General features: G+C 43.3%; 1 protein-coding gene across 1 annotated transcript in view; it reads left to right on the top strand.

The window, feature by feature from the left end:
• Positions 1–18596, top strand: part of colec12 (collectin sub-family member 12) — a 245226-nt gene that overhangs the window by 162634 nt on the left and 63996 nt on the right. The window contains exon 5 of the mRNA XM_078540627.1: positions 14997–15095. Coding sequence (XP_078396753.1) covers positions 14997–15095 — 99 coding nt within the window. The remainder of the gene's footprint in view (positions 1–14996; positions 15096–18596) is intronic.

Below are 18596 nucleotides of genomic sequence, written 5' to 3'. Positions count from 1 at the left end.
TCCTTGCAAGCTCTGTGGACGAGAGCAGGGACTGCAGGGAGGATGAGTGAACTGACCATAGCACCGTGATACAGGGAACCATTCAAGTGCACTACGTTCCTATTTCCTTTTTTTAAATTCATTCACGGGATGTGGGCTTCGCTGGCTGGGCCAACATTTATTGCCCATACCTAGTTGCCCTCGAGAAGATGGTGTTGAGTTGCCTTCTGGAACCGCTGCAGCCCATATGTTGTAGGTACACCCACAGTGCTGTTAGGAAGGGAGTTCTAGGATTCTGACCCAGCGACAGTGAAGGAACGGCGATATATAAAAGAGCAGATCAGAGGCTAGGAATCCTGCGATGTGTAACTCATGCCCTGACTCCCCAAAGCCTGTCCACCATCAACAAGTCACAAGTCAGGAGTGTGATGGAATACTCTCCACTTGCCTGGACGAGTGCAGCTCCCACAACACTCAAGAAACTGGACACCATCCAAGACAAAACAGCCCACTTGATTGGCACCCCATCCACAAACATTCACTCCCTCCACCACCAACACACAGTGGCAGTAGTGTGTACCACCTACAAGATGCAGTGCAGGAATTTACCAAGTCTCCTTGGACAACACCTTCCAAACCCACGGCCACTATCATCCAGAAGGACAAGGGCAGCAGATAGATGGGAACACCATCACCTGGAATTTCCCCTTCAAGTCACTCACCATCCTGATATTTCGCTGTTCCTTCACTGTCGCTGGGTCAAAATCCTGGAACTCCCTTCCGAACAGCACTGTGGGTGTTCCTACACCACAGGGACTGCAGCAGTTCAAGAAGGCAGCTCACCACCACCTTCTCAAGGGCAACTAGGGATGGGCAATAAGTGCTGGCCCAGCCAGCGAAGCCCACATCCCATGAAGGAATGAAAAAAAGGAAATAGAAACATAGAAGTGTTAGGAACAGTATAATTAGGGGGATAGATCTGCAACCGTGAGCATGAGTCCCAAAGGCTGTGTTGCCTGCCCGGTGCCAGAGTTAAGGACATCACCTCAGGGCTGGAGAGGAACTTGGAGTGGGAGGGGAGGGATCCAGTTATCATCATCCACGTTGGTACCAACGACAGTGATAGGACTAAAATGGAGGTTCTGCTGAAAGAATTTGAACAATTAGGAGCTAAATCAAAAAGCAGAACCTCCAAGGTTATAATCTCGGGATTACTACCTGAGCCATGGGCAAACTGGCATAGGGTAAATAGAGTCAAGGAGTTAAATGCGTAGCTCAAAGACTGGTGTGGGAGGAATGGGTCTCAGTTCTTGGGGCACTGGCACTAGCACTGGGGTAGAAGGGAGCTGTTTCAGTGGGACGGGCTTCATTTGAGCCATAAAAGCAAAGAACTGCGGATGCTGGAAATCCAAAACAAAAACAGAAACAGAAATACCTGGAAAAACTCAGCAGGTCTGGCAGCATCGGCGGAGGAGAGTACAGTTGAAGTTTCGAGTCCTCATGACCCTTCAACAGAACTAAGTAAAAATAGGAAAGGGGTGAAATATAAGCTGGTTTAAGGTGGGGGGGGAGGGGTTGTTGGGACAAGAAGCCAGTAATAGGTGGAGATAACCAAAAGATGTCACAGACAAAAGGACAAAGAGGTGTTGAAGGTGGTGATATTATCTAAAGGAATGTGCTAATTAAGAGTAGCAAGCAGGACAAACAAGGTACAGAGAGACCTAGTGGGGGTGGGGTGGGGGGAAGGAATACTAAAAAGGCTAAAAAGTAGAGATAAACAATGGGTGGAAATACATTTTAAAATAATGGAAATAGGTGGGATGAAAATTCGCCCTCACGCCTTCTCCTCCCTCCCAGAAACATGATAGGGTCCCCCTTGTCCTCACTTATCACCCCACCAGCCTCCGCATTCAAAGGATCATCCTCCGACATTTCCGCCAACTCCAGCATGATGCCACCACCAAACACATCTTCCCTTCACCCCCCCCGGCGGCAATCCGTAGGGATCGTTCCCCCCGTGACACCCTGGTCCACTCCTCAATCACCCCCTACTCCTCAACCCCCTCCCACGGCACCTTCCCATGCAACCGCAGAAGATGCAACACCTGCCCCTTCACTTCCTCTCTCTTCACCATCCAAGGGCCCAAACACTCCTTTCAAGTGAAGCAGCATTTCACTTGCACTTCTTTCAACTTAGTCTACTGCATTCGTTGCTCCCAATGCGGTTTCCTCTACATTGGAGAGACCAAACGCAGACTGGGTGACCACTTTGCAGAACACCTTCGGTCTGTCCGCAAGCATTACCCAGACCTCCCTGTCGCTTGCCATTTCAACACTCTACCCTGCTCTCATGCCCACATATCTGTCCTTGGCTTGCTGCATTGATCCAGTGAAGCTCAATGAAAACTGGAGGAACAGCACCTCATCTTCCGACTAGGCACTTTACAGCCTTTCGGACTGAATATTGAGTTCAACAATTTTAGATCATGAACTCTTTCCTCCACCCCACCCCCTTTCCATTTCTTCCCCCTCCTTTTTGTTTTTTCCAATAATTTATATAGATTTTTCTTTTCCCACCTATTTCCATTATTTTTAAATGTATTTCCATCCATTGTTTTATCTCTACCTTTTAGCCTTTTTAGATTCCTTCCCCCCACCCCACCCCCACTAGGTCTGTCTGTACCTTGTTTGTCCTGCTTGCTACTCTTAATTAGCACATTCCTTTAGATAATATCACCACCTTCAACACCTCTTTGTCCTTTTGTCTGTGACACCTTTTGGTTATCTCCACCTATTACTGGCTTCTTGTCCCAACAACCCCCCCTTAAACCAGCTTATATTTCACCCCTTTCCTATTTTTACTTAGTTCTGTTGAAGGGTCATGAGGACTCGAAACATCAACTGTGCTCTTCTCCGCCGATGCTGCCAGACCTGCTGAGTTTTTCCAGGTATTTCTGTTTCATTTGAGCCATGCTGGGACCAATGTCCTGGTGAAACAAATGACTAGGGCTTGTAGAGAGCGCATTAAACTAAATGGGGGACAGAAGGGTTCTGGAGAGGGGATACGTAGGCTTACAAAACAAAAGAATATGACAACATTGCAGGGCAGCTATTTAGGTAATGATTCCCAGAGTGTGACTGGAAGAGACAGAGTGTACAAACATAAAAACACAACAGCAAATAGGGTCAAAGGGGGAAAAAAATGGTAAAAAGGCAAAATTAATGGCTCTTTACTTAAATGCATGCAGTATTCAAAACAAGATAAATGAATTAACGGCACAAATAGAGATTAATCGGTGTGATCTTATAGCCATTAAGGAGACATGGTTACGAGGAGGTCAAAGCTGGGAACTAAATATTCAGGCGCATGTGACTTTTTGAAAGGACAGGTAGGATGGAAAGGATGGTGGGGTAGCTTTGTTAGTACAAGATGCAACAAGTATGATAGCAAGAAATGATTTTGGATCGGAAGATGTAGAATCCGTATAGGTGGAGGTAAGAAATAACAAGGGGGAGAAGACACTGCTGGGAGTAGGCCCCCTCAGAGTAGCTATACTGTAGGACACAGAATAAATCAAGAGATAATGAGAGCATGTAAAAAAGGCAGTACATTAATATTGGGTGACTTTAATCTTCATGTAGATTGGGAAAATCAAATTGGCAGAGGTAGCCACGAGCAAAAATTCATAGAGTCTATTCGGGACAGTTTCTTCGAACAATATGTTGTGAATCCAACCAGGGATCAGGCTATTTTGAATCAGGTAATGTGTAATGAGGCAGGTTTAATAAATGATCTCAGAGCAAAAGATCCCCTAGGAAACAGTGAACATAAATTGGTAGAATTTAGCACTGAGTTTGAGAGTGAGAAACTTGGGTTGGAAACAACCGAGATAAACTTAAATAAGGATCATTACAAGGAATGAGGGCAGAGTTGGCTGGAGTGGACTGGAAAAGGAGTTTAGCAAGAAAGACGGTTGATGGATAATGGCAGACGTTTAAGAAAACAGTTCCTGACTTGGAACAAAGATATATCCAAGTGAGAAAATAGGATCCTAGGAAGGGATTAAACCAACCATGGTTAACCAAGGAAGTTAAGGATAGTATCAAATTGAAAGAAAAAACATACAATGTGGCAAAGATTAGTGGTAAGCCAGAGGATTGGGCAAGTTTTAAAAACTAACAAAAGATGACCAAAAAAATAATAAAGAGGGAGAAAATAAACTTTGAGGGTAAACTAGCAAGTAATATAAAAACAGACAGTAAGCGCTTCTTTAAATATATAAAAAGGAAGAGAGAGGGTAAAGTGAACATAAGCCCCTTAGAGGATGAGGCTGGGGAAATAATAATGGGGAACCGGGAATGGCAGAGGAGTTGAATAAATACTTTGCATTAGTCTTCACGGTAGAAGACACTAATGGCATTCTAAAAATACTAAATATTCAAGGGTCAAAAGGGCAGGGAGGAAATAAATACAATAACTATCACTGGAGAAAAAGTACTAGGGAAACTAATGGGCTAAAGGCTGATAAATGCCCTGGAATGATGGGTTGCATCCTAGGATATTAAAGGAAGTAGCTACAGAGATATTGGATGCACATGTAGTAATCTTTCAAGAATCCTTAGATTCTGGAAAAGTCCCAGAGGATTGGAAAACTGCCATTCAAAACTGTTACTCAATAAGGGAGGGAGACAAAAAACAGGTAACTATAAGCCAGTTAGCTTAACATCTGTCATTGGGAAAATGTTAGAGTTTATTATAAAGGATGTAATAGCAGAGATATTTAGAATTGCATAATATAATCAAGCAGAGTCAGCATGGCTTCATGAAGGGGAAATCATGCCTGTCAAATTTATTAGAATTCCTTGAGGAGGTACCAAGCAGGATAGATAAAGGGGACCAGTAGATGTAATATATTTGGATTTCTAAAAGGCGTTCGATAAGGTACCGCACATAAAGCTACTTAATAAGATAAGAGCCCATGGTGTTGGGGGTAGTATATTAGCATGGATAGAGGATTGGCTAACTAATAGAAGACAGAGGGTTGGGATAAAGGGGGCATTTTCAGGATGGCAACCTGTAACTAGCGGAGTGCCACAGGGATCAGTACTGAGGCCACAATTATTTACAATATATATTAATGACTTGGATGAGGAAAGTGAATGTACTATCACCAAGTTTGCAGATGACACAAAAATTAGTGGGAAGACAAGTGGTGAGGATGACACAAAGAGTCTACAGAAGGATATAGACAGGTTAAGTGAGTGGGAAAAAACGTGGCAGATGGAATATAATGTGGGAAAGTGTGAGGCTATGCACTTTGGCAGGAAGAATAGAGGAGTTGAATATTATTTAAGTGGAGGAATACTGAGGAAAGCTTCAGCACAAAGGGATTTGGAGGTCCTCGTGCATGAATCCCAAAAAGCTAACATACAAGTTCAGCAGGTAATAGGGAAGGCAAATGGAATGTTGGCCTTTATTTCAAAGGGAATGGAGTATAAAAATAGGGAAGCCTTGTTAAAACTATACAAGGCACTAGTTAGACCACACCTAGATACTATGAACAATTTTGTTCCCCTTATCTAAGGAAAGATATACTGGTATTGGAGGGAGTCCAGGGAAAGTTCACCAGGTTGATCCCGGGTACAGAGGGGTTTTCTAATGAGGAGAGGTTGAGTCGGTTGGGCCTGTACTCATTGGAGTTTAGAAGAATGAGAGGTGACCTTATTGAAACATATAAGATTCTTAGGGGGCTTGACAGGATAGATGCTGAGAGGTTGATTCCCCTTGTTGGAGAGTCTAGTACCAGAGGGCATAATCTCAGAGTAAGGGGTCGTCCATTTAAGAAAGAGATGAGAAGGAATTTCTCCTCTCAGAGGTTAGTGAATCTGTGGAATTCTTTACCGCAGAGGGCTGTAGGGGCTGGGTCATTAAGTATATTCAAGGCTGAGATAGACAGATTTTTAATCAGTAAGGGAATCAAGGGTTATGGGGAAAAGGCAGGAAAGTGGAGTTGAAGATTATCAGATCAGCCAGGATCTCATTGAATGGTGCAGACTCGATGGGTCAAATAGTCTACTTTTGCTCCTACGTCTTATGGTCTTATGGTACCCTGCATGCCAACCTATGCCTCTTTACCTACCCCAACATTCCTCTTACCCTTGATACCAACCTATGCCACTCTATGCACACCATGGCCCTTTATAACCCCGATGGCAACTTAGTACTAACTCATGCCAACCCATGCTCACCCACCACCTTTTGTCCTTGAACCCCCCATGTCAATTCACCCAGTATCCATCATGGGCAGATCTCAGGACCCATGCTGAGATGAAATAAACTTCTAAGTGTGTATTGATGACTTCAATATTTAAAAAAAAAACAACCCTTCATAAAAACCCATTCACTGTATTTACATTCCTTCAAGTGCTCAATCCCCTATGAAAACAAATATTTCATTCAAATTTTTAATCCCTTATAAAAACAAGTATTTGTTTTCATGGCTCCATATTAAATAACCATTTGAAGCTGTCAATCAAGCTGTGAACTGTCAGGCATCCCGCTGTGGTAACGATAGGTTCTAGAATCAGTCATGCAGCACAAATCATATAGTGATATCTGTTAAGCTTATGACAAGAGACAGAGTGAAATATCAAGCATTGATTTTTTTTTAAAACTGCAAATTTTTTTTTAACTTAAATGCCAGATTTAAATGCCGTGAGAGTTTGACAGTTCCAGTGGGCTTATCCATTTTTTATACACATTCATGTCTTCATTATACAATCCCAAAGGGCATTTGACTGTTCCCAAAGGACAGCTTACCTCTCCCAAAGGTGTCACTGGACCTATCAAAAGGGTACCTCTCCAAAAGGGTACCCTATCTCGCCAAAGCACCCAGCAGCTTCAGACCTCCTCCTGAAGGTTCTAAAGCACACAAGCTGTGCTTTGGACATCCCAGTTGTGAAAGTTGAATATGTTTGAAGGCAGCTGCACTTTTACATATGCAGCCATGTCCATGAACCATGGATGTGCAAAGTAGAATGCTCAAAAAGTACACTTCCCCCCCCACCCCCACCCCGCAGCAAAAATAGTGGGTGCCAGGTTCTATGATAGGTGCCAGGTTCTGGGGTGGAACTTCTGGAATTTGGTCTCCAGTACCATTTTGACTAAGCCGAAAATACTCTTCGTATCCAGAAAGATTCAGGCCTTGGTCTCCCCCTACAAGTTGAAGTATTTCCTCTATCTCTATCAATCCCCTCCATAATTTTAAAGACTTCTATCAGGTCACCCCTCAGCCTTCTCTTCTCTAGCCTATTCAATCTTTCTTGATAGCTATAACCTCATAGTTCTGGTAAATCCTTGTAAATCTATTTTTCACCTTCACCAGTGCCTCTATATCCTTTTTATATAAGGACGAGAACTATGCACTTTACTCCAAATGTGGCCCAACTGACAACTTCTCTACTTTTCAATTATATTTCTTTGGAAATGGACCAGAGTGCTTTGTTTGCTTTTTTAAATTGCCTTATTCACCTGTGTCATTAGTTCTAGTGATTTGTGTGTTTATGCCCCTAGATCTCTCTATTCCTCTACACCCACTTAGACACTTACCTTTCGAATAGACCACCATATACTTACCTACATTTAAATTACTTTGCCAATTACACACCCATCTACAAGTTTATTAATGTTTTCCTGTATTTTGTCGCAATCTCCCTCAATATTAACTATACCCCCCAGTTTGATGTCATCTGCATATTTTGAAACTGTGGCTGTGATTTCTGAGTCCAAATTGTTAATGTACATGGTGAACAACAGTGTTCCCAGCACCAAATATTAATTATTAGCATTCCTAATTTTTAATTGGAGGTAGTTTTGGCTCATCCAATCTCAGTTTTCTGTCTTGCAGCCAGCTTAAATGCTGTTCATTCTGATACTTGTCCCCTGACTTCACATAATCTGACCATAGTCCTGAGTCTATGTGGTACCTTATTGAAGATCTTTTGAAAATTCAAATGTGTTACATCTACAATGAAATTATTCCTGTTACTTCTGATTTTCGTAGCCCCCATTCTGTTTGCATGTGGCACATATTTCCCGGAGACAAATAGATGGAGGTAGGAAACTCCCATCTGAAACAGGTAAGAGGATTTACATGGCATGGTAATGTTTTAATGCCACGCGTGTGAATTTGCAGGGATTTTGTTAGCAGTTGTCTGAAAGGGAGAGCACCCAGAAAAACTGGGCATTCCGTTTTAAAGAGCTGGATATTCAGACCTGTTGCCCCCTAATCAGTGTATCTGAATAGGGGGCAGCCAGCAACTCCCTGGGTCCTCAGGCAAGTACATCATCCTGGACTTTGGTGCAGTTAGATCAGCATTACTGTGGTAGAGGTGATTTAGCTGTTTTTTTGGCACCTCTACCAGGCTATAACACTAGTTGAGAGTTATGTTGATGCAGGCTTTGAAAAGCCTCACAACTTCCCGGCTCTGATTTGGAAAGAGTACCAATTTGGAAGCTGTAGTGCTGCCTGGCGCCCAGATAGTCTGTTAAATCAGCTGACCCTAGAGATCAAATAGCTGGGCTTGATGGAGCTCAAGTCAGCTATGTTCAAAAAAACACACCGCCCTACTCATGCTGGGGGAAGGGGGAGGAAATCAACTCTAATTATCTTAAATTCAGAATGAGGCTTGCTGTAAGGCATAAAATGCTGTTGCTCCCAGAATCTTCCTCTGTTAGCACTGGAACACCAGATCACAGTCTGCAGGCCTGGCAGAAGCTTTCTTTTAAATCAGACACACTTTCCAACAGTTGCACTTTTGGCCACTGCTGCAATTACAAGTCAGAGTATCAGCATTATTATTTTGTTTCCCTCTTCTGTACCAGTGAATGGAATGTTCCAGTTTTCAAGGCACCTACCACAAAACAGAAAATCACATGGCATTTTTGAAATGTTTCCTTTGCCACCAAATGAGGACACCTGGATGAGGACATCTAACATCTGTTTCCATTTTGTAACAGAGAAATGCCAAATGTGTGAGCTATTACAGGAATAGCAACTTTCCAGTACACAGACTGTTAGTTCTGGACTACTGTCAGCTCTCCTTCATGTTTTTTTTCAGGATATTGGCATCTCTAGAGTTCTGCCACACAGTAGGAAAACTGAGTCCTGCGAGAGCTGGGCTTTTGGAGAGAAAAAAAAAGAAATGATTCGCTGGAATAGAGCTGCAATGGACCCATTACCGTTGTTATGATCTCCATGGCTTACCGACATGTTTCAAAGAAAAAATAAATAAATCAGGCTGAATAGCTGGGTCTGAAGCACAGGTGGTCGAGAATATAGTAACGTAATAATCTGTGGCGGGCAAGAAACACATGTGTCTGCTTGTTAGAAGAAAAAGTATTTCAGTTAAATGATATCCTGCACAATGAAATTCAAAAATAATATCACTAATTTCAATAATATTTCAGCCACAATCTGCACTTGCAGTTATTTAGTGAGAAATAAAATCAGAATTATGTTGAAAAAAATTAAGACCTGTAGTTTACCTATTTTTATTTGGGGGTAGGGAGATATAAATGATCATTGTAAAATGGAAATTCAACCAAAGCATTGGTCACAGCAAACTATTTTTGCAATACTACTTATTCATTCAATCTTTGTCTGTTTTTTTAGACAATTAAACCATTCTCCTTAGAATTATTTCCATATTGAGTTTACTTCTTCCGTTCTCTGCCGGAAGGCAGGTTCTTGGTGAATTTTGCTGAACCACGGCAAAATGCCATGTTTTTTTTTAAATTATGAGTAGGCTGAGGCAAGCCCTGAGTTGACCGTGACAAGGATTGAACCCTGTGCTGTTGGTGCTAATCTGATACATGCACTAGCCAACTGAGCTAACCAGCCTCCCATTGCGTTTACAACATCATTTTTAATCATCAGACTGAATGTATTTTGGCTAAGCATTACCATCAGGCCCATACATGTTTGCTTCATTTCTTCTAGGACTCCTTGCCAAACCACACCCTTCCTTCGCCCCCTCAAGGATCCTTACTCACTACAGGAAATTTGTCAAAAATTCCTGTCCATGCTTCAACCAATCATTTAAGCCCCAGGAGGTCCCAAGTTGTTGGTTGTTATCCAGAATGTTTCCTTCCTTCTTGCTGCAATGCCATAGTTTTCCAAAGATGATTTTAAAACATTTCTGAAGGTTTACAAGAAGCCAGTCCTCAATGCCACCTCCAGAATTCTATTCCGCAAGTTGATCATTCTCTTACAAAAATAAAACTTCCACTCATCCAAACTCACTGCCTACTTTGTCACTTTAAATACATAGTCCCAAGTTCTATCCGCCCCAACATCTCAAACAATGCATACACTTGTACTTTATTCATGCCCTAAATAGCATTAAAGATCTGAATTAAATCCTCTTCAAGTCTGCATTTCTCCAGCAATTCCAAACCTAAAACACAAAGTCTATCTCTTTAGCTCAATACACTTCAGCCAAACCATTTTCATTACCCTTCTTGGCACCTTCCCTAGAGCCAAAATGTCCTCGTTATTGCGAAGGGACCAAAAAGATACACCTTGGCAAAGACAGAATCTTCATTGGCGGGGGGGGGGGGGGGGGTGGGGAGGTGGGGGGGGAGGTAGGTGGAGAGGAGGGGAGGCAGGTGTGGGCTGGAGTTGAACCAGCTGACGTTTGGGGGCAGCCACAGGGGCTGCTGGGTGTGGAGCCAGGCTGTTTAAAAGGCAAGCACTGTGCTGTGGGACTTCAAATTAAAAACACAAAGGCCCGCCAGCCCACAGCCCTCAAAACCCCTCACCCTCCAATCACTCCCCTATCCAATCCATGCAACCCCTCTTCAGAGCCCAGATATCCATTACGCTTGTTGAAACACCTGAGCCCCAGGGAAAACGTTGCTTGATTGATCAGGATCTCTGATCTCTGTTGTCAATTTTACTATGTTTATTTACAAAAGGTTAAGTGGTTTCAAGGGTTTGTGGTTTTTGTTACTGATATTTTAAAGGGCCTGGATGATTGATGCCTTTGTTGCCTTATAAGTGAAAAGACCTTTTTTAACATAGTAGAAAGTTATAAATGAATTACTTTTTTAAAGCTTTTTCACACATCCTATTGTCACCATAAAGCTCATTGGTTCTATACAGTGTAGAGTGGGTCAATGGGCATGGAAGTGCCATCATCTGGCATTGGGGGCATGGAAGACCATGGCGGTATGGTGGAAGGGCATTGTTTGGCAGAGGGGAGGGGCCATAGGGGTTGGGTGGAAGGGCAGAGCTTGGCATAAGGGGCCATAGCAGGTGGTGGTAGGACAGAGCTTGGCATAGGGGGCAAAAGGGGCCATGGGTGGCAGGTGGGGGAATAGCTTAGCATAGTGGGGGGGCATGAGGAAGACCTTTTTAACTCACCTCTTAAAAGGTCCCCTCATGCAGACTAGGGTTCACAACTCCTCTGAGGGAACTGTGAACCATGACTCTTTAGAAACCTGGCCTGACTCCGTGAAAATTGTGGAGGAGTAGGACATGCCTGTCTCTGCAATGGAACCGGCCAGGTCGGGAGTACCAGGTGCAGGATTTTGACAGGAATCAGCCCACACCCTTAAAAGGCACTCTCAAAAATCAGACAGCCTGAGAATGGGGTCAGGAATCCTGGAATCGGGACCCACCTGCCATTTTTAAAGGGCTCCCGAGTCATCTTGACTCAGCAAAAATCCAGGCGCTAGTGTACTAAGTGTAGCAATCTATAATCCATCAAAAAGAAGACAGCTGAATTAATGGAAAAGATTCTCTGTTTATGACCAGCCACATCTCTTATCTCTGCCTTACCTATGTAAGCTCACTCCCTGTGCCCATTTCCTTGTGTATTTTGATTGCTACTGTTCCTAGTTCCATAAAAATAGAAGCTGGCCTGGGCTTGGCTCCAGGACTTCTCTCCTGTAGCCTACCTGTAGGCTGTCTTGGGGACCGAGATTCATCAGCCCATGAGAGGTATGTTGCCTGTTTGGTGCACCACAACTCGCCACTTTTATTCAAATAAGCCCAAGACAGAACTTCAAGCCGGCATTGCATTGACTAGGCACCTGTTTGAGAGTCTAATTTCTCCCATAGGGTATCTGACATTCCCCTGCTGTCATCTATATTCTGTCCAAGTTACCCTACAGTATTCTCTAAATAAATTTTCTCTATAACCATGAACAATTTTCCCATTATTTTCAACAGGCTCAACTGCCCTCTTTCCTAGATTCATTTTAGCTGATCAAATACTTCTTCTGCCTGAAGAACATAGAAATGAATGGGAAAATCCTAAGACTAGTAAGAAATTTGTACTGGAACCAGAGCTTTTATAAGAATGAAAAAGACAATGTCAGATGAAATATAAATTAAACAAAGTAGTACATCAGAGTTGTGTTTTATCACCAAGCTTATTTAATTTCTATGCTGAAGTTATATTTCGAAGAATTGAATACCTTGAAGTGATAAGTATTAGTTGTAGAACCATAAGAAATCTTAGATACACAGACAACACAGTGTTGACGGCTGAGACTAAAGAGCAATTACAACAGATCCTAGATGAAGTTAATGCTGGTAAAGAATTTAGTATGAAAATGAATGTTAAGAAAACCAAAATAATGGTCATTCGTAAGAAGTCCACAAAACCAAAAGTCAATCTTCAATTGACTGAACCAATATAGGACAAGTGGATAAATTTGTCTACCTCAGTCAGATCATTACGGGAGATGCTAAACATGACTTTGAAGTGATCAGAAGAATTGAAATAGCAAGAGGTGTTTTCAACGGGTGTGATGAGGTTTCCGACATTAATTTTTTAAAAAACGTTTTGACATAATTTGCGGGCAGCAAAAGATCTCTCTCAATTGGCCTCCCTTGATAGGCCTCTTAATTATTGGCAGGCCGCTGCCGACTCTCGCACGCGCCCACCGACCGAAACATTGTGTGAGCGTGCGATGACGTCTGGACGCTCGCCCGATGTTATCGCGCATTATTTTACACCTGATCTGGTCGGGCGTGTGCCTGCCTGCAGGATGTAAAATTCTGCCCTTGGTTTTCCTCGGCTCCTTTTACTATTGATGTCGCCTTCAATTAGTGTTCTGTATATATTCATGTGAATGAGTCCTACGTGGGGACATTATTTTCAGAATTTCCAAATCTTTATTTTTGATTTTAAATTCTTCGGCTCCCTGAGGCAGCTCTCTGCCTTCAGGGAGCTTTCACTGCGTGCTCCCCTGCGCTTGCACAGACTTCAGCACTCGCCCTCCTTCTGCCCTCACCCTGGCAACGCTGAGCCTTTCAGCGCATGTTTCTCGCTGGCTGGCCATTTATTGGCCAACCAGCATGAAATCACGGTCGGAGGTCAGTCGTGGGCGGCGGAGCATTTCCCGGACCTGCCCACCGCACCCACCCAAAATTCCTGCCCCAAGAGTTTTTCATCAAGCAACATTAAGCAATATGCACTATTATGACCAGGAGCAGCTGGAACAACATTTCATCTAACCAGAAAGGGAAGAAATATTTCTTTTGTTAATTTATTTTTATAATTGTCTTTGTCCAAGTGCAATCAAATACATTTTCTTTGAATGTAAGATGAATAATTTCCTTGGAGCTGCTCCTGCTCCATTGCCAAAACTTTACTGTAAAATATCATGGCTCTGATAAGTCAGATCTGTCAACTTGTAAGCCTTTCAAATCTCTGTAATTGAGAAACACAGATAATGGCCAGGATCTTTAGGTCGGCGAGCGAGGGGGTGGTTGATGCGGGATGATGTCGGGCGGAACTCCCAACATCTCCCCACGTCATCTCCATTTTCAGGTCGGCAGGGGTGCAGCCAAATCATCTGTGCGCCCGCCGACCTGTCAAAGGCCTATTGAGGCCATTTAAAAAGTAATTGAGATACTTAATGGACCTGCCCGTCCAACCTTAAGGTTGGTGGGCAGGCCGGGAGCCCAGGCGGGCTTCAGAAAAAGCATGAAACCTCATCCACGGGTGGGATGATGTTTCATGAGGGTATTTAAACTTTTAATAAATGTTTGCTTTAAAGTGATGGACATGTCCCAACTCATGTGACAGTGTCACATGAGGGGACATGTCAAGGAAATTTTATTTTTGCCCCTTCACCATTTTTAAATTTGGCCCCGATCTCCCTGAGGCAGCACTTGACTCGGCAAAAATCCAGGCGCTAGTGTACTAAGTGTAGCAATCTATAATCCATCAAAAAGAAGACAGCTGAATTAATGGAAAAGATTCTCTGTTTATGACCAGCCACATCTCTTATCTCTGCCTTACCTATGTAAGCTCACTCCCTGTGCCCATTTCCTTGTGTATTTTGATTGCTACTGTTCCTAGTTCCATAAAAATAGAAGCTGGCCTCTCGGTTGAGGGAATCCCCCCTGCCCCCACAGGGAGCACATAGCGCTTCCTGGCGGACATCACGCTGGGCGGGCCTTAATTGGCCTGCCCACGTAAAATGGCGCTGTGCCTCCGATCGGAGGCCCACCCGCCCGCGCCCGTTCCTGCACTTCCCCCCCGATGGGGGAAAATTCTTCCCAATGTTAAGGGCCTAAGTGTAATTAGGACTGAAAAGAGTAGAAGGGAAGTCAAGATAAATCAAGAAATATGGTTTGGGTAATATCAAGCCTAGATTTTAGGAATGTGTAACTTATTATAGAAGGAAAGACTGGAGAAGGTAACTAGTTCCATAGCTTTCAGGCCTAAGACCAAGAATGTGTTACAGCCATTGAACTACGTCTCTCAGATGTTGCAGATAATGTGTTTCCTGTTAATTGAGTGACAGAAAGATGCTGGTTTTGGAAGTCACAGAGAAACATTTGAGCTGTTCACTGCTTTGACTTGTTAGAGATTCATAAGGTAAGGAGCTGAGTGAGGGACGGAATAAACAAAATACAAACACATCTGATGAGGGTACTACTGTGCTTGTTATGATGTGACACATTTCCTCATTCCGTCTCCCTTGATTGTTCCAGTTGTACAGAGAATGGACACTGTGACCGAAGGAATGAAAACGTCACAAAAAAGTTACACAGAAAAACTAACTGCAGTCGAGACTGACCTGAAGAAATTAGGTAAACTTTACAACATTTTTTTGTACCAAGAAGAAAAATAAGTTGAACATTCAATCAATTGTGGTGAATGATATTCCAGTATCAAAATTAAATGAAGTCCAGAAATTACCCTGGGCACTATTAACATGCTGAATGTAAAGCATATGCCTTGCCTTTACCTGCTTATTTTTAAACAGAGTTGATAGTGTATTTAAAAGAACATCTTAAAGTGATAAGTATTGGTTGTAGAACCATAAGCAATTATTCATAGATACACAGACAACACAATGTTGATGGCTAAGACTAAAGAGCAATTACAACCAATCCTAGATGAAGTTAAAGCCTCTTTTAAAATACAAAGGTATAAAACATTTTATGTTAATATCAGAAGCAGTAACTTCTAAGGTTAAAGATCTGTTTTACAACAAAATAATGGATATCCAGAATAGTCTCTGTTTTCATGACCCACCCAGCTATATGTTGAAGTGGCACAATTATAGTATTATTTGACTTTTTTTCTAGAGTGTGATCTAAAGTGAAAGATTGTTGTGGACATATGGCTATCCCAAAGTCCATGGTGGCAGTGAAAATCTTGTATTAAAGTTATGAGCTTATAACTTTAATAAGTGACAGTCTTTGGTGCTATTAGTACGAGCAAAGTTTCTGTTGTTTCTGTATACAAAATGAGCAAATACATATTGGTGCTATGGTAGACAGACCGTCTGAAAGAAAGAATTTTTGCGCGAGGAACCATGTGTTCACTGCAGTGTAACGTTGACCATGAAAAGCACTATCAAAAAGATATATTTTTCAAGTAAATATAAGCTGTGGCCCACTGTATCATTTTTAATCATTGCTTGTGTCTTCAGCTCTCTACGATGACTATATTTGCCACCAATGATCTGCTACATGTTCCCACATCAGCAGAGGTATAACTACAGGTTAACTGGAAAAAATACCAGAAAATATACTGCCTGATTTTAACCTCCCCCCCACTCCACCAACCTGGTACCTGAAAAAAACAGGGTGTCCATTACCAATTTTACTCAAGGGTTTCAGGAGACCTGTGAGCTGCCCAAAGCAGACAGATGACAGCCTCAAAGTTTGCAAAATCAGGGTCCTATGACCAAGTAGAATCTCAAAATGTTTTTAATGTGCAATTATATGACTTCCTGAGTGCCAAACCTGCAGCAGGAAATCTAGTGACAAGGAGTTCTGGGGACAGAAAAGGCCCCAGAGGTCAAGTTTCTTTAATTTTTGAAGATTTCCCTGAAGACCAGGAATAGCAAGAGTGCTGCCTCCCAGGTCCATAAGGAAAGTGTGGGCCTCCCCTGCCCTAGGACACCCCTACTCCCCTGATCAGGATTATCTTTGGCCCACTTCCTGGCAGTGACTTCCTGCCACTCAAATTCCCTCCAGTAATGGCCCTGGTCAAGTTTGCATGAGAGCCTCATTTCAAAAATGGAAGTGAGGCCCTGATGTTTCATGCGCCCAAGGGAACATTTCCCAGCATGAAATTAGTGCTGGGGAAAGGGGGAATTGACAGCAAAGGCCAATGCTGGAAAGGTAAGGCAAGGTTGGAGCTGGGAAGACCCAAGGACTGCTTGCTTGCCCTTGATGAGTACAGCCTGCTCTGTCTGGCTAAAAGGAATCCTCCAAAGTTAAATTTAGATTCCTATTATGGCCTCTCATAGCTACTCTGCTGACTCCCACCGAGACTGGTTTTGGGTTTGGCCCCATTCTGGTCACCTGCATTTAAATAAAATATGGCATAATTTACATCATCAACCCATAACTTTTCATATGCACCATCTGCCTGGGGTGAGGCCCTCGCTAGTCTACTTTCAAGTTAGTTAGGATGACAGAGGGAGCATGTCAGGATAGCAGTATGACCTTCTGTCATTTTAACCCATGCACAGGCGTCATTGCCATTGGGTGATGGGGGAGTGGAGGTTAAAATCAGCCTTTGGTGATTGTCTTTGCTGATTTCTTATTTCCATTTTGTGTGTGAGTTTAGTGCTGGGAACTGATTAACAGAGCACACATAAGTAAGGGAAACAGAGTTAGCCTTTTGAATCAAATATGACCTTTCTTCATGAAGAAAGGTCATATTCAACCCAAAACATTAACACTGTTTCTCTCTCCGCAGATGCTGCCAGACCTGCTGAGTATTTCCAGCACTTTCTCTTTTTATTTCAGATTTCCAGCATCCGCAGTATTTTGCTTTAATACACATAGGCCAGGATTAGACTGAAGAGGTGAGACAGCAAGCCCAATAAAAAGACTGTGCTGCAGGCATAGTCACAATCACAGTTGGAGGTATGGTGCCAGGAGGCAGGAAAGAAAGCAGGTAGACTGGGGCTGGGCCAAGACTTGATGACAACAGGAATTGAAGGATGGTGTCAGCAGCAATCAAGAGGGGAGGACGAATAATGCAACGGAAGGGACTAGGCAACAGAACGGAAGCAAGCAGTAAAGTAAGCAGGACAGGGAACAGGCAGCTGAGGCTGAGGGATGGTGGCAGGGGCTGTGAGATGTCTTCATGTCATCTAGCTCACCCTTTGCATATCTTCAGTGCTGTAAAAAAAATTGCTGGGTCCAATACCGGGAGCTAGTTAAGAAAGAGTATCTTGGGTTGAGATTGGGGTCAAGTTCAAGGATGGGTAGCAAGGCCAGTGAAGAAAGAGTGAATCAGGGTTGGCTCATTAAGCAGGAACACAAGATGGAAGAAAAAACAATGTGGGTTGGGGAGGGGGCAGCGGTCGAGGCTTCAAAGGGGATTGCAAAGCACGAGTGGGCTGCTGTTGAGGGATCGTTGCATTAGTAGCCATTAGTTGGTGAAGGGGGCAGGAGTGGTGATTAAAACTAACCCAATACAGGGTGAGAGAGTGGGACCTGGTGGAAGCAAGGGGTTGCTGAAAAGGGGTGGCAGATTTGAAGGTTTCCCCATCCCCTCTAGACTACCTTCTTTATAAAACATTTAAGCACTAGATGATAGCACTTAAAGAACTTGCAAAATAAATTGTAGCTCACAATGTAGTGCTGGAATTGGCATTGTAGTTGAGCAGGAGTGGAGGGCACAAAGAAAGATGTGAGTTGGGGCCAGGAACAAGTTCATGAAGAACAGTGCTGGTCAGTGTGACTGCGGTCAGGGAGAGAAATGCGAATGGCAAGTAGGCAAACTACAATAAAGGTGCAGGTTGACTTCAGAATCAGGTTCAAAGTTGGGGCTGAAGGTTCAAAAGGAGCAGGGTGAAGGTAGCAGCCTTGTGACACGCTGGAAAAGAAAAGTGTGGTTCAGACCTGGATGCACAAAGAAAGAAATGTGTCATTCGGGCCCAAGGTGTGCCTGCTGCTGGGGAGTGGGTTGGAGACTGAGAAAGAAAGATGCACCAGTGTCGGGGCAGTGGATAGGATGGAGTTGATGATGAGCAGGAGGAGGAGCCTGTTGGGGGTGTGACAGGGGGGAGGAGAAAATAAGGCAGTGTGAAAGCAGACATTGAAAGTAACCAGAGGGGCAGG

The sequence above is a fragment of the Cetorhinus maximus genome, chromosome 4, assembly GCF_964194155.1.
Source record: "Cetorhinus maximus chromosome 4, sCetMax3.hap1.1, whole genome shotgun sequence".
Taxonomy (NCBI): domain Eukaryota; kingdom Metazoa; phylum Chordata; class Chondrichthyes; order Lamniformes; family Cetorhinidae; genus Cetorhinus; species Cetorhinus maximus.
This window is presented reverse-complemented; position numbering and strand designations above follow the sequence as displayed.